General features: G+C 45.6%; 1 protein-coding gene across 3 annotated transcripts in view; it reads right to left on the reverse strand.

The window, feature by feature from the left end:
* The window catches only part of GPR156 (G protein-coupled receptor 156), a 108,696-nt gene that overhangs the window by 5,185 nt on the left and 87,050 nt on the right, over positions 1–16,461 (reverse strand). For all 3 annotated transcript variants that reach the window (XM_024991005.2, XM_015471544.3, NM_001205643.3), the window contains 2 exons: positions 15,583–15,819; positions 8,293–8,451 (listed from right to left, as the gene is read on the reverse strand). In XM_024991005.2, coding sequence (XP_024846773.1) covers positions 8,293–8,451; positions 15,583–15,819 — 396 coding nt within the window. The remainder of the gene's footprint in view (positions 1–8,292; positions 8,452–15,582; positions 15,820–16,461) is intronic.

Raw genomic sequence — 16,461 nt, forward strand, 5'->3', positions numbered from 1 at the left:
CTAGTCAAGGCTATGGTTTTTCCAGTGGTCATGTATGGATGTGAGAGTTGGACTATAAATAAAGCTGAGCACCGAAGAATTGATACATTTGGACTGTGGTGTTGGAGAAGACTCTTGAGAGTCCCTTGGACTGCAAGGAGATCTAACCAGTCCATCCTAAAGGAGATGAGTCCCGGGTGTTCATTGGAAGGACTGATTTCGAAGCTGAAACTCCAATACTTTGGCCATCTGATGCGAAGAACTGACTCATCTGAAAAGACCCTGATGCTGGGAAAGATTGAGGGCAGGAGGAGAAGGGGACGGCAGAGGATGAGATGGTTGGATGGCATCACCGACTCAATGGACATAGGTTTGGGTGGACTCCGGGAGTTGGTGATGGACAGGGAGGCCTGGTGTGCTGCGGTTCATGGGGTTGCAACGAGTCGGACATGACTGAGCAACTGAACTGACTGAACTGTTACCATCCCCTTTAGAAGTTCAGGGTGAGTATTAAATGTCCATTTATTGCAAGCATGGGTATCCCTGGTGGCTCAGCTGGTAAAGAATCTGCCTGCAATGTGGGAAATCTGGGTACAGTCCCTGGGTTGGGAAGATCCTCTGGAGAAGGGAATGGTTACCCACTCCAGTATTCTGGCCTGGTGAATTCCATGGACCATATAGTCCGTGGGGTTGCAAAGAGTTGGACATGACTGAGTGACTTTTACCCTATTGCAAGCATGCTCAGTTGCTCAGTCAAGTCTGACTCTTTGCGACCCCATGGACTGTAGCCCACCAGGCTCCTTTGTCCATGGGATTCTCAATGCAAGAATATTGGAATGCCCTTCTCCAGGGGATCTTCCCAACCCAGGGATCGAACCTGCGTTTCCTGCGACTCCTGCACTGCAAGCAGATTCTTTACTCACTGAGCCACCTGAGAAGCCTATTCATTTATTATGCCCTAGAAATAAAAGGGTGTTTCCCTTCTTTAGGATTCCTGACACAAGTCACCTATGGACAAACCTGTGGTATCTTCTAGAGTAGATATGGAAGAGTTAACTACTGTGTAGCACAGGGAATGCTACTCAGTGCTCTGTAGTGACCTAAATGGAAATGAAATCTAAAAAAGTAGGAATATATGTATACGTATAGCAGATTCACTTTGCTGTATGGAAGAAACTAACACAACATTATATAGCAACTGTACTCCAATAAAAATTAATTAAGAAAGATATGGAAGAGTTGCCCAGAAGTGACTCTTTGAGGGAACAGTAAATTAAGTAAACTAGTCTGACAGTAGTCTTCTGGCAGCAACTCCAAGATTGCTTGGACTTATAAGCCTGGAGGTGACATAAGCAGGAGATGATTTTTCTGACTATGGTACTCCCAGTTTCATCCTGATTTAGTCTGCTTCTCTTATCCTCGGGAGAGAGTCCTGGGACCAGTGAGCAACTGGTGAGTAAGTGGAAGGACTTCCAGCAGAGCGCCTGCCTGCCTGTTCACCCTTCTCAGGCGCAGAGCAGTGAGGGCTGGGTGTTGTCAGGGAAACATAGGTGATTCAAGGACTTGCCAGGAGCAGAGTGGGTGAGTCATAGGAAGGCATTCACTCAGGCTCTTTGATAACTGGGTGGTGCCAAGTATCTCTCAGAGTGGGTGGCTGTGCTGGCTGCACTGGAGGTACCCCAACTCTCTTTCTTTTCGCCAGCCTTTACTTGTGAAGCCCACCTTCCACATTCTCAGGCTGGCTTCAGGAGGCCTCTGCTGTCTCACAGAGTTGGGAGGGAGCCATCAGCTGATGACAACCGCCCCAGCAAGCAAACTGTGCTGCCTTCTCGTGCCTTATTTACAAATTTCTCAGTGTATGGTGTGGCATGCGCATGCTCAGTTGTGTCCGACTCTTTGTGACCCCATGGACTATAGCCCACCAGGCTCCTCTATCCATAAGATTTTCCAGGCAAGAAATACTGGAGTGGGTTGTCATTTCCTTCTCCAGGGGATCTTCCCACCTCAGGGATCGAACCCATGTCTGTGGATATCTCCTGCACTGACAGGCAGATTCTTTACCACTTGTGCCACCTGGGAAGCCTGTCACATTATAAGAAAACAGTATAAACATTTGATCGGGAGGAATACTCTTCTCCAGCAAACCAAACATCTGAAGCTGGCTGGTGACAGATTTAGAAACAGTCAGCCTAATCAGTAAATCTCCCTTCTTACAGAAAAGGAAGTGGAACTTTGTTTTCACCGTGACTGCATACTAATCAGAGGCGTGGTTTGCCATTGTGAGACCAAAATCTGACAGACCATGGCGGCTGCATTGAAATGAGCTTATTAACAATTACTTTAGGCACACCCAGGGAAGCAAAACATCTGTGGGGATGTTTCATAGGCTGCAGGCCACAAGGAGAAATGGAATATCTTGTTTCTGTGCTTCAAGGAAGAAAAGTAATAGGTGAATTTCCTCTGCTACAGAATGTACAGGGAAGTCCCTCCAGCTCTGGGAGGGTTTTACCTGCTGGCTTCCACACAGCCTAGGAACTGAGGGTGGATGCTGCCCCAAACAGCCTCTGGGGACCCCAGCCACAGGGAAAAGGGGGAAGAATGAGAAAATGAACCACCCAGACCATGGGAAAGTAGGAGGACACCAGGGTGGCAGAGGGGCTGCAGAGGAGGGAAGTGCAGCCAAGAAGCTGGACTCAGGGAGGCAAGACAGACTCCTGTGTTTATGTCCCGGGCAGAGCTGGAGGTGGGGATGCAGATGCTGGAGCCTCTCCTGGCCTGCCACAGGGCCCTGGGATGGGCTCTGGTTCTCAGGCCTGTTCTGGAAATATGTTCCAGGTGTGGGGAGTCGGGGGCAGGAGGCCAGCATTTTACTGCCTAAGCATCTGCTCCCTATTATGGCTCTTCCTCTGCAGACTCGAGGCATCTTTCTGGACACAGCAGATTCAGTCACTGCGTGGGAAACAGGGTAGCATGGCAGGAGTACAAAAAGCACATCACAAATTACCATAAGGCTAAAGAGTCAGGCCACTTGGCTGTTCCAACATGAGCTGATTGTGAATGAAAACCATGCTGGGTGTTCTCGCCAAGTTTCTGGCCTTCTGTTTAGCTGGGGGAGAAGGAAAAAAAAGCTTCTTTGAAGACTTCAGAGTATCAATGGCAATGCTACTGCCTTGCCAGGTGGGAAGAAATCTGGCTTTGAAAAAAGGTCCTGACTGCTTCATAAATAGTAAAGACATGAAGTATACTCTGATGGATAAAAATGGTCCAGAACAGAGGGAATGGTGTGAAAGACTGAGGGGACCTGGGGAGCTGAATTCTTTCACAGGTTGCATTTTGTAGGTCCCCATCACACCATCCTTTTGCACAGGGACTATTGATACCCAAGTGTCAGTCAAATACAAAAAAGTGTAGTTTCCCAAATAGCATTACCCAGGTATGTTCTGTACTAAAAAAATTATATAGAATATAATTTAGTTAGTGTGAAAAAAACTACTAATTCCTCTGGGCCCCATGCCTCCTCAAGTTTTCCCATGTGCTTTCTTCAAGCCCACACCACTCTGCCCAGTTCTGGGAGAGGTGCCAACTTTGGCTCAAGATCAAAAGAAAGAAGGACTAGGGGCTGCCCTGTTCCCTGCTTAGTGCTACTATGATATTCAAAGGCTCTATTCATTCTCTTCCCCATATTTAGATACTTTTTAATTTTCTGGGTTGGTGGGATGACAACAATTTCTAGTTGGTACCTGGAAAAGATAGTAAAGGAACCCAGAGGATCTTGGAAACAAGGGCACCATGCTATGTAAAGAAAGAATGTATCCTACAGAAGACGGTAGCACCCACTACTACTCAGGGACTTTACAATGCTGTTCCCCACACTTGGAATGCTTTTCCCTGCACTCTTTGCTTGGTCAATCTATAGTTAACTTCAGCTCTCAGCTCAGTGAGTCTTTTCTGACCACTCTAAATTAGATTCTCCTGTCCTCACCACTCACTACTCTTTCTTCCCACTCTGTTTCTTGCCTTCATAATTCTTATCACCATTTATACTTGTATGGCTACTTGATCAGTCTCTATTTCCTCCACTACACCATGAGCTTCATGAAGGCAGAGACTGTTTTGTTCCTCAGCACTTAGCACAATGCCTGGCACACATCTGTCCAATGAATGAATGAAGTGTGTGAGGGTCAGCAACAGGAGCAGTGGCTGGGGAAACACTGAGGTTTGCTTGCTGCTAAGGGAACCTTATTAAAAAGCAGAGACATTACTTTGGCAACAAAGGTCCGTCTAGTCAAGGCTATGGTTTTTCCAGTGGTCATGTATGGATGTGAGAGTTGGACTATAAAGAAAGCTGAGTGCCAAAGAATTGATGCTTTTGAACTGTGGTGTTGGAGAAGACTCTTGAGAGTCCCTTGGACTGCAAGGAGATCCAACGAGTCCATCCTAAAGGAAATCAGTCCTGAATGTTCAATGGAAGGACTGATTTTGAAGCTGAAACTCCAATACTTTGGCCATCTGATGTGAAGAGCTGTCTCATTTTAAAAGACCCTGATGCTGGGAAAGATTGAGGGCATGAGGAGAAGGGGACGACCGAAGATAAGATGGTTGGATGGCATCACCGACTCTATGGATATGAGTTTCAGTAAATTCCAGGAGTCTGTGATGGACAGGGAGGCCTGGTGTGCTGCAGTCCATGGGGTCGCAAAGAGACATGACTGAGCGACTGAACTGAACTGAAGGGAAACCTTGTGCACACCAGGACCCAGGAGAAAGGAGCAGTGACCCCACAAGAGACTAACCAGACTTGCCCGTGAGTGTCCAGAAGTCTCCAGCAGAGGCATGGGTTGGTGGTGGCCTGTTGCAGGGTTGGGAGCACTGAGGGCAGCAGTGTTTGCACAGGACCTTTTGAAGGAAGTCACCATTCTCTTCATTACCTCCACTATAGTTTGGCCTCAGGTCAAACAACAGGGAGGGAACACAGCCCCACCATCAACAGAAAATTGGATTAAAGATTTAGAGAGCATGGCCCTGCCCATCAGAACAAGACCCAGTTTCCCCCTCAGTTAGTCTCTCCCATCAGGAAGCTTCCATAAGCCTCTTATCCTAATCCATCAGAGGGCAGACAGAATGAAAACCACGATCACAGAAAACTAATCAAACTGACCACATGGACCACAGCCTTGTCTAACTCAATGAAACTATGAGCCATGCCTTGTAGGGCCATTCAAGATGGATGGGTCATGGTGGAGAGTTCTGACAAAACGTGGTCCACTGGAAAAGGGAATGGCAAACCACTTCAGTATTCTTGCCTTGAGAACCCATTGAACAGTATGAAAAGGCAAAAAGATAGGACACTGAAAGATAAACTCCCCACGTCAGTAGGTGCCCAATATGCTACTGGAAAACAGTGGAGAAATAATTCCAGAAAGAATGAACAGACGGAGCCAAAGCAAAAACAACACCCAGTTGTGGATGTGACTGGTGATAGAAGTAAAATCCAATGCTATAAAGAACAATATTGCATAGGAACCTAGAATGTCAGGTCCATGAATCTAGGTAAATTGGAAGTGGTCAAACAAGAGATCGACATTTTAGGATCGGCGAACTAAGATGGACTGGAATGGGTGAATTTAACTCAGATGACCATTATATCTACTACTGTGGGCAGGAATCCCTTAGAAGAAATGGAGTAGCCTTCAAAGTCAACAAAAGAGTCTGAAATACAGTACTTGGATGCAATCTCAAAAATAACAGAATGATCTCTGTTTCCAAGGCAAACCATTCAATATCACAGTAATCCAAGTCTATGCCCCAACCGGTAATGCAGAAGAAGCTGAGTACAAAACGAAGCAAGTCAAAGGCTAACAGAGTTTTGCCAAGAGAATGCACTGGTCATAGCAAACACCCTCTTCCAACAACACAAGAGAAGACTCTACACATGGACATCACCAGATGGTCAATATCGAAATCAGATTGATTATATTCTTTGCAGGCAAAGATGGAGAAGCTCTATACAGTCAGGAAAAACAAGACCAGGAGCTGACTGTGGCTCAGATCATGAACTCCTTATTGCCAAATTCAGACTGAAATTGAAGAAAGTAGGGAAAACCACTAGACCATTCAGGTATGACCTAAATCAAATTTCTTATGATTATACAGCGGAAGTGACAAATAGATTCAAGGGATTAGATCTTATAGAGTGCCTGAAGAACTATGGACAGAGGCTTGTGACATTGTACAGGAGGCAGGGATAAAGACCATTCCCAAGAAAAAGAAATGCAAAAAGGCAAAATGGTTGTCTGATGGGGCCTTTTAAATAGCTGAGAAAAGAAGAGAAGCGAAAGGCAAAGGAGAAAAGGAAAGATATACCCATTTGAATACAGAGTTCCAAAGGATAGCAAGGAGAGATAAGAAAGACTTCCTCAGTGATTAATGCAAAGAAATAGAGAAGACCAATAGAATGGGAAAAACTAAAGATCTCTTCTAGAAAATGAGAGATACCAAGGGAATATTTCATGCAAAGATGGGCACAATAAAGGACAGAAATCATATGGACCTAACAGAAGCAGAAGAGTTTAAGAAGAGGTGGCAAGAACACAAAAAAGAACTATACAAAAAAGATCTTCATGACCCAAATAACCACAATGGTGTGATCACTCTCCTTGAGCCAGATATCCTGGAATGTGATGTCAAGTGGGCCTTAAGAAGCATCAGTACGAACAAAGCTAGTAGAGGTGATGGAATTCCAGTTGAGCTATTTCAAATCCTAAAAGATGATGCTGTTGAAGTGTTGCACTCAATATGCCAGCAAATTTGGAAGACTCAGCAGTGACCACAGGACTGGAAAAGGTCAGTTTTCATTCCAATCCCTAAGAAAGGCAATGCCAAAGAATGTTCAAACTACCATACAATTGCACTCATCTCACACGCTAGCAAATTAATGCTGAAAATGCTCCAAGCCAGGCTTCAACAGAATGTGAACTGTGAACTTCCAGAAAGTTCAAGCTGGATTTAGAGAAGGCAGAGGAACCAGAGATCAAATTGCCAATATCCGTTGGATCATACAAAAAGGAAGAGAATTCCAGAAAAACATCTACTTCTGCTTTATTGACTATGTCAAAGCCTTTGACAGTGTAGATCATAACAAACTGTGGAAAATTCTTCAAGAGATGGGAATACTAGACCACCTGATATGCCTCCTGAGAAATCCGTATGCTGGTCAAGAAGCAACAGTTAGAACTGGACATGGAACTTCAGACTGGTTCCAAATCGGGAAAGGAATACATCAAGGCTGTAGACTGTCACCCTGCTTATTTAACTTATATGCAGAGTACATCGTACTAAATGCCAGGCTGGATGAAGCACAAGCTGGAATCAAGATTGCTGGGAGAAATATCAATAACCTCAGATATGCAGATGACACCACCCTTATGCAGAAAGTGAAGAAGAACTAAAGAGCCTCTTGATGAAAATGAAAGAAAAGAGTAAAAAAGTTGGCTGAAAAGTCAACATTCAGAAAATTAAGATCATGGCATCTGGTCCCATCGCTTCTTGGCAAATAGATGGGGAAACAGTGGAAACAGTGAGAGACTTTATTTTTGGGGGCTCCAAAATCACTGCAGATGGTGATTGCAGCCATGAAATTAAAAGACACTTGCTCCTTGGAAGAAAAGCTATGACCAACCTAGACAGCATATTAAAAAGCAGAGACATTACTTTGCCAACAAAGGTCTGTCTAGTCAAAGCTATGTTTTTTCCAGTGGTCATATATGGATGTGAGAGTTGGACTATAAAGAAAGCTGAGCACTGAAGAATTGATGCTTTTGAACTGTGGTGTTGGAGAAGACTCTTGAGAGTCCCTTGGACTGCAAGGAAATCCAATGAGTCCATCCTAAAGGAAATCAGTCCTGAATATTCATTGGAAGGACTGATGCTGAAGCTGAAACTCCAATAATTTGGCCACCTGATGCGAAGAACTGACTCATCTGAAAAGACCCTGATGCTGGGAAAGAATGAAGGTGGGAGGAGAAGGGGACAACAGAGGATGAGATGGTTGGATGGCATCACCGACTCGATGGACATGAGTTTGAATAAGCTCTGGGATTTGGTGATGGACAGGGAGGCCTGGCATGCTGCAGTCCATGGGGTCGCAAAGACTCAGACACGACTGAGGAGCTGAATTGACCTGAAGGGAGACCAGGATGGCCAGGAAGTAGAGAAATGGAAAGAGAAGGAATGTTAACAATGAGGCAACTGGGGCCCACCAATGCATGACTGGAGTTCTTTCTAGAGAAGCCAGTAGGCAGGGGTCTGGCTTACTTCTGTGAGGAGTCTCTCCATGGAGTTTTTCTCTCCTCTAATGTGGCAATTCTGCTCCTCACCATACTGGGTGTGCAAGCTTTTGCTGGGAGTGCTGAAATATTTGGCCATGCGTCTGATTGTTTGGTTTTCCTCTTCAAATGCCTTCCATTGCTTCAGCTGTTAGAGAAAAGAACACATGTTATTTATTTAATTACACACCCAGAAACACATTCTCTTACTGTTTCTCAAAAACACCAAGGAATGACAGTGTCACAGATACACAAATGGACAAATTATTCTCTCCTCAGAGTGTACTTTATTCTGGAAAGTTCACAACAGCAATAACAGAAGGTTTAGAGAATGTTAAGGTTATAGTGTTTAAAAAATGCCAAAGGAAGATGATGACAGGTTGGTGAAACAGAACAATCTCTGCTGGACCCATCAACTGACCCACTGCTGGACTGTCAGAGAAAACCAGGGCTGAGGCATACTTCTGGGGCCACATTCTTAAGCCAAAGTTCAGGAGCTATAACAGGATTAAGCAAGCTAAACACCATAGGTTTCAAATGAAACTGGTTTTAGTTATATGTAGCTGTTCTTCATTATTCTTATTTGTTGAGTGACTGTGCTTACTGCCACTGAAAGCCCAGTTCCCTCTGCTGCTGCTGCTGCTAAGTCGCTTCAGTTGTGTCCGACTCTGTGCAACCCCACAGACAGTAGCCCACCAGGCTCCTCTGTCCCTGGGATTCTCCAGGCAAGAATACTGTAGTGGGTTGCCATTTCCTTCTCCACTAGTTCCCTCTAGAGGACTTCTAACCCAAATCAGTAATCAAAGCTCACACAAAGAGAAAAACACAAATGTCAGTAAAAATCAATAAAAATGACAACATTAGGTCTGTTTTTTCCTTGACTAATCAAGAAAGACTCAGAAGGAGTTTGACTTGTTTAGGTCCACATGGCTACACTTAGTAGCAGAGTCATGGCTGTAACCAGGTTGCTGTGCTACGTTGCACATTCTCAATGCAGCTGATGAAGACTGATGGTCAACTGTGAGGGTCTTGGGGAATGTTTTCCAGAAAATACTGGTTTTCAGAACTGGTCTATGGATGCACAGGTTGGTTTAGTTTAACAGGCATGGGGTTGAAGAGGACATTCGCTAAGAGGGCTATGCTTCTGAGCCTCGGAGACACTCCTGGTGAATGCCAGTGACATGATGCCAGGGGAGGCCACAGTGCTGGAGGCATCTCCTTTTCCCCCAGGAATTCTCATAATGAAGAGCCCCAGTAATGGGCTCTGGACACTTTGGCACGTTAGCTCTAGAAATGATGCTGAGGGGTCTGCAGGGTGGCTCCCAGGGATCCTGGGATGTCTTTTCTCGCTCATCAGACATTTACTGAGCTCTGACTTTGGAAGGTAGGTAAGTTTCATAAGTCTCGGATAGGATTCTAAATCCCACCATCAATTTCAATACAATGTTCTCCGTAAGTCCTCTTGGGTCCCCTGTTAACTCAGCATGAGTCCTTCATGGTATCAGAAGTCTATGTGACCTGTGCTGGGTCAGGCCAGGAACCTGCCCTGTCAGATGCCCTTCTTGAATGCCCCCTTCCTAGGGCACTGTCATCTCACCACTCAGCTCAGGAGTTACTGGAGCCCAGCACTGCAGGGTCACTCTATGGCTGTGGGTGGGTGTCATTGACCTCCAGCGCTGCTCTCCTAGCACTGGCCCTGGCAGTGGCACAGTATCTCTGTGGTCCCTCAGGGCCCCTCATCTCCCTAGCTTTTCCTTTCTCTCCCCCCCCCACCCCCAGTACCTCCAGCCCAAGCCTTCCCTGCAGAGCTGCTGAAGGAGCTGCTCAACATTTGTGTAAGGATACTTCCAAGACTTTTGATATGTCTATCCTAAAGGAGATCAGTCCTGGGTGTTCATTGGAAGGACTGTTGTTGAAGCTGAAACTCTAATACTTTGGTCACCTGATGCGAAGAGCTGACTCATTTGAAAAGACCCTGATGCTGGGAAAGATTGAGGGCAGGAAGAGAAGAGGACGACACAGGATGAGATGCTTGGATGGCATCACTGACTCGATGGACATGAGTTTGGGTGAACTCTGGGAGTGGGTGATGGACAGGGAGGCCTGGCATGCTGCGGTTCATGGGGTCGCAAAGAGCTGGACATGACTCAGCAACTGAACTGAACTGAACTGAACAGCCTAAGCTGGCTGGGTGAAGTCAGGGTGCCCCTGACTAAAGGCCCCTGCCCCTCCAATCTCATCCCCCTTAATCCCCCATTTGTGAAGGTCCTAGTCCTTAAGACCTGAGGATTTCTGAAGTATGGCTATAAATAACCCTTAGGTCACAATTTCAGGACCTCTCCATGGCCCTTCCTTCAGGACAGGCAGTCTTGTTTTCTCAGCATCTGGGCTCTGTGGGTATGGTAGGAAGAAAATGGCTCCTCAAAGATGTTTCCTTTCCAATCCCAGGCAGTTGTGAATATGTTATCTTACATGGAAAAAGGAATTTTGCAAGTGTTATTGAGTTTAAAATTGTGAGATGAGATTCCGGATCATCCAGGTGGGCCCAATGTAATCACAAAAGTCCTTACAAGAGGGAGGCAGGAGGGGAGATGTGACAACAGAAAGAGATACCTAAATTTGCTGTGCTGTGGCTCTGAAGATGAAGGGAAGAGCTGCGAGTTGAAGAACTCAGGAAAAGGCCTGGAAACAGATTCTCCTCCAAAGCCTCTAGAAGCAGTGCAGACCCACTGGCACTTTGATTCCAGCCAGATAAGACCCATGTCAGATCTCTGACCACCAGAACTATCAGATATTAAATCTGTGTGCCTTAAGGCCCTCAGTTTGTAGGAGTTTGTTATAACAGCAATAGGAAACCAAAATAGTGGGATTAAGCCTCAGGTCTTCAACTGGGTGCCTTTGGACATTCACCCCATGTGCCTCTCTCATTTCCTGCCACTTTACCCTTGTTTGAATTTGTGCTTTGAAAAGAGCAAAGACTTGTGGTATTCCAAACAGCTCTTCTCTCTTACACCTCACTGCCTCTGTCACAAGGTTTCCTCCTTGGAAGTGCCACCCACTACCTTCCCCAGTCTGCTCTGTGAACTCCTCTCCTCCTCCAAGAGAGGCCCAAGCACATCATTTTCTGAGACAGTGTCACCGAGTTCTCAAGACAGCCTGGGGCACCCCTTCCTTGGCATCGAGTAACATCCTTAAACACTTAACTCATGTGTTATTAATCACTTCACATCTGCTCCCAACTAGACCTAGACTGAGGCCATGTTTAACTGCATGTTCCCAACAGTTAATACATGGATGGACAGATATGTGAACAAACAAAGGAAGCTCTCCTTTAAAAAGCTCATCTGTCTGCTAAGGGTGCTGAGACATTTACAGAAGACTGTGAGGCAGAGTAGAAAGTTGTGAGTAACTTCCTGGAGGAGTAGATGAAACACTCTGTGGGTCTAGAAGATAAAATGATGTCCTATCTCAGGACCTGCCTGCCTCTCAAAAGGTGGAGGGAGGGGACAGGGGTGGTTAGAAGGATGGGTCACGTTTAAGTCACAAAAGCAGAGGCTGGCTCACCACTGGTGATGACCTCAGCGTTTGGCATAAATACTCAGGCATTTCCTGAGGGCCTGTGGAGAGCGCTACTTGGTCCACTTGCCTCTTCAGTCAGGTCATCCAGCTTTCTAGCACCACCTATCTGCCCTTGAGGAGCCTGTGGCTCTGCCCTCAAAAATCCTGATCTCAGGTGGCCTCAGCCTGCAATGGCTTGGAGCAGAGCTTGGGCTCCCAGCCAGAGATTGAGGCTGGACTGCAGCAGTGAAGCACCAGATCCTGGCCATTAGATCAGTGGTCAGTGACAAGGGCCCTGGCCCTTCGGCTTTGTAAAAAAGAATTTCCACAGACAGAAAGTAGTGAAGTATTTATTAAGGGAAAAAGAGTACAGTACATGTGGACAGAGACATAGGCAGACTCAGAGGGAGAGTCCCTGAGTTGCACCCTCATGGCAGTTTGAGTTACCTTTATGGGGTATTTCTTCCAGGTTCCCTCTGGCCAATCATTTTGATTTGCCTGGTTCACAGTCTGCATCTGGTATATCTCCCATCACAGTCTAGGCTCAAGGCTCAGGAGCAAGGAGGAAGCTTTCCTATTCCCTCCCTCCGCCTCCCACGTGGCTCTCCTTGAACACTTCTCCAAATTTGCTCAGCCGTCCTATGGTCCTGGGAATATCCAGTCTCAGGTCTCACAGGTAGAATCTTCAACCAAAGGCCACCAAGTCAGAAGTGAAGTGAAGTGAAGTGAAAGTCACTCAGTCGTGTCCGACTCTTTGCGACCCCATGGACTATACAGTTTATGGAATTCTCTAGGCCAGAATACTGGAATGGGTAGCCTTTCCCTTCTCCGGGGGATCTTCCCAACCCAGGGATCGAACCCAAGTCTCCCTCATTGTAGGCGGATTCTTTAGCAGCTGAGCCACAAGGGAAGCCCAAGAAGACTGGAGTGGGTAGCCTATCCCTTCTCCAGTGGATCTTCCCAACCCAGGAATCAAACCGGGGTCTCCTGCATTGCAAGCAGATTCTTTACCAACTGAGCTATCAGGGAAGACCCCACCAAGTCAGAGGGGAAGATCAATTCAGGGCACACAAAAATCCCGAAAAACCTCATTACTTTTATACTTTGAGAAACAATTTACATCCTAAACCTAAAATACAATAGACTATAAAATGTATTTTCTAGTTTCAGATCATGCTCAGTTCAAGAGGAGGAAAAAGCATGAGAGAGAAAGTAGAAAAGATAGAATATGAGAAAGGAAGCTCAAGACAGTGAGAAGGACTGAGATAGAGAAGGAAAGAGAAAGGCCAACACGGTCCATCTGCCCGGCTCTGGTTCACCTGCCCCAATAATTTGATTTCCACTCCCACTTCAACAAATCAAGCGCTTGTTCTTAGTTTAAACCTGGAAGTCCGATTCCAAACTAAACTTCATCCTGCATTTTTATGTCTGTGTATGAGATTGAAGTGCACCTCTATATCACTGTGTTCCTAGGGGTTGAAGATTTAAACACTGAGGAACGTGGAAATCTTGTGTCTGAGGCTTAGGATGCAAGAGGAGCAGAGGCGAGTGTAGAGAGAGAAACCTAAGTAGGGCCTCATTAGGGAGGTTACTGATTCAGTTTTCAGATGGAGGTTTTGTTTTAGAACAGGAAGGCTTTTTTCTAATAGTTCCCTGGTGATTACTTCTGCTCTAAATTATCTTCTTCTCTTTCAGAGACTCCTATTAGCTCTAAATCATATTTCTAGATCTGCTCTCCATATTTTCTTATCTAGTCTCTCATTTTTTTCCTGTGTCCTTGTTTTTTGTTTCCTTAAGTTAAGCCACTAATTCATTATTTTGCCATGCCCTATTGCCTATTCGGTGCTTCTACTGGGGTTTTTGATTTAACACAATCCTTTTCATCCTTATTTAATATTTCATGATCTAAGATTATGTCCTTTTCATGATGGTTTGCTTTAGTCAAAGACAGACAATATTCTTTGAATCTTACTGACAAGACTAATCAGATATCCTCTAAAAGCTTTCTATTTTACTTCAGAGGAAGGCAGCTTCTCTAAATCTTCAGAAATTTGTGGTCCTCTTTTTGTGAACTGCAGAATCTCTTCATAGATTCCTTCCTCCTTACAGTCTTACATGGGGAGAGCTATAGTTTTCTGGTATACTAATACATTCTCATTATCACCAGATGGCTGCCATAGCGCCAAGCATCACAAACATTCAAGGTAGGAAGAAGGCAGAAGAGAGGTGATGCTTCAACACCCATAGCTTTTTTAGGAAAGCAAAATCTTTCTCAGAAGCCTCCCAGAAAATCTTTAGTGTTCAAAACTGTGTTGCATGGGCACACCCAGCAATAAGGGAGGCTGGCAAAGTAAGTGTTCAGCTCTTTCAGCCTATTGAGTAGAGGCAATCAAGGAAGAAAGGGTTTGGCAATGGATGGATGGGTTACCCATCAACAATGTTGACCAGAGGGCCTAAGGGATCGGCTTTCTAAAAGTCTCCCCACTCTTTTACCCATGTCACAAGGAGGAAGAGCCCTGGCTTTTCAAAGCCCTTTTCTGCTACATCCCAGACAAACAAGATCCAGGTCTCAATGGGTTCCTTCAGTCTAGTTCTGATAACATTAAGATTCAGCAAAAGTTCCTCCAGTTTTTTGCTCAGAAGCAATGCCCATCCTTGATTTTTAGTGCTACTGCTATAGATTTTTCCATATTTGTTTATTCTCTTGAGTATTTTAATGAGAATTTATGAAAGGGAAGAAGAGCAAAGGCCTCTGCCTGTTTCACACTATCATGTCTCAAAGTGCATGCTTCCCTTTTATAAATACACTGTAACCCTGCATCAGCCAACACTTTCATTACCAGTTAGCTCCCTCATGGAGAAGTCATTCATGGACAACTGGAAGCTGCAAAGGGCATCAGGATGGGATCCCAAGGGAGTTGTGGGATGAGGGAGGCCTCAGGAGGAAGAGAACCAGAAGGGACACAGGAAAAGTGCCTAATGCCAAGTTCATTAATGTGGATGAACATGGCTCAGTGGTACCCTGGGGCATAACGTGAGTAATTTAACATCACTTTCCTTTCACAGCCTACGGATTCCTTCATCTTTCTCTCTCTGACTCCTTTTCTTTCTCTTTGCCCTCTGGATATTTCTCCTTCTATCTTCCTCCCTTGTTTGATTTTTTTCTTAATCCTCATAATAAGAAACACATTTTTAATTTAGTTTTTATTTTTCCTTACTGTAAAAAGGAATGTTCTGTATTTTCCTCTAATAAAATGAAAGAAAAAGCATTTTAAATTGCATAAAGATCCAAATGTGCTTTTCTTGGTGAATGTGCAATTGCAAACAGGAAAGAAGGAAAGGTTCCTCATTTCCAAGCTAGTATAAGAAATGACATCATCAAGATGAAGGGAGGGTGGCATTAGCTTGGCTCAGTGGTAATGAAGGGAGGACTGGGGCTGCATGAAGTGGCCTGGAGGGTGGGTAGAAAAGCAAGTCTGTGAGGCAGCCCCTCACATGAAAATGGTGCCACTGCTTGGCTACCCTGGTCCGCCCTCCTTGCCCACTGGGGAGGGAAGAACAGAGGGAGCCAGCTCACTAGGATCCCCACCTTCCCTCTGCCTCTCTAATCAAAAGCACCTAAAAACTCTCACTAGGAAACAAAGTAAACAATCTGTCATGCCCAGAGAAGTCTCTGGAATGAGGGGGTGAACTGGTCCTCCAAATTCTCCCTAAAGCATACCTGGGGAATGAAGATGAAGCAGTTGATTGTGGTTGTGCAAACAAAGATACCTCCAGACGTGAGTCCAAAGACCAGGTTGGGCCAGGAGTACAAGTATCTGGTGACCACAAAAAGCAGCCCAGCAGCCAGTACCACGAGGTTGACCCCAACCATGATGGTTAAAGACTGATTTACAGGAGGAGAGCTGACGTGGTCAGTCAGGCCAGCCAGGTAGGCCCCATATAGCAGCAGCAGGCCCTGGAGATGGACAGAAGAACCAGAGGTTTAGAGAAGTGAAATACCGGGCTTGGGGCCAAGAGCAATAGGATGGGACTGATTTCCTCACCTGTAAAAAAGGAATAATAATAACTACCTTAAAGCATTGCTGTGAGGAGAACTGACTAAGATAACACAAGGGACTACTCTTAGAGTGCTTAACAGCACCACCACTACCTCTTGGTGCTTAATAAATTTCGTTTTCCTCTCCTTCTCTGAGAATTAGTTTATCGGAGGTCAGCAAGTCAACTATCAGACAGGACTCTTCCAGGATGAGGTATAAGACAGGGTGGTACAGGTGGGTAGGAGCCCCACAGAACCAGCTGCCAGGCACTGGGAGGGCAGTGGGTGCACCATGCTGCATCCACTGTGTGGTTCTGCACTGCATGGAGCTGAGAGGCGTGCAGAGGCTGAACTAGCCCTGTGGTCCACTTGTCAAGCATGTGCCATGGCAGGGGCAGCACCAAAGGAAGGCGCTCTTTTTTCTAATTTTCCCAAAGGCACCATCTGCTTGCCAAGCCCTGCACCTGCAAGACTGCATCTGCCCAGAGGGATGCCTTTTTCTGATTTACACAAAGGATCTCTATAGGCTACTAGCAGCTCTGTGCCAGTGGGTGTTTATGG

The sequence above is a fragment of the Bos taurus genome, chromosome 1 (assembly GCF_002263795.3).
Source record: "Bos taurus isolate L1 Dominette 01449 registration number 42190680 breed Hereford chromosome 1, ARS-UCD2.0, whole genome shotgun sequence".
NCBI lineage: Eukaryota > Metazoa > Chordata > Mammalia > Artiodactyla > Bovidae > Bos > Bos taurus.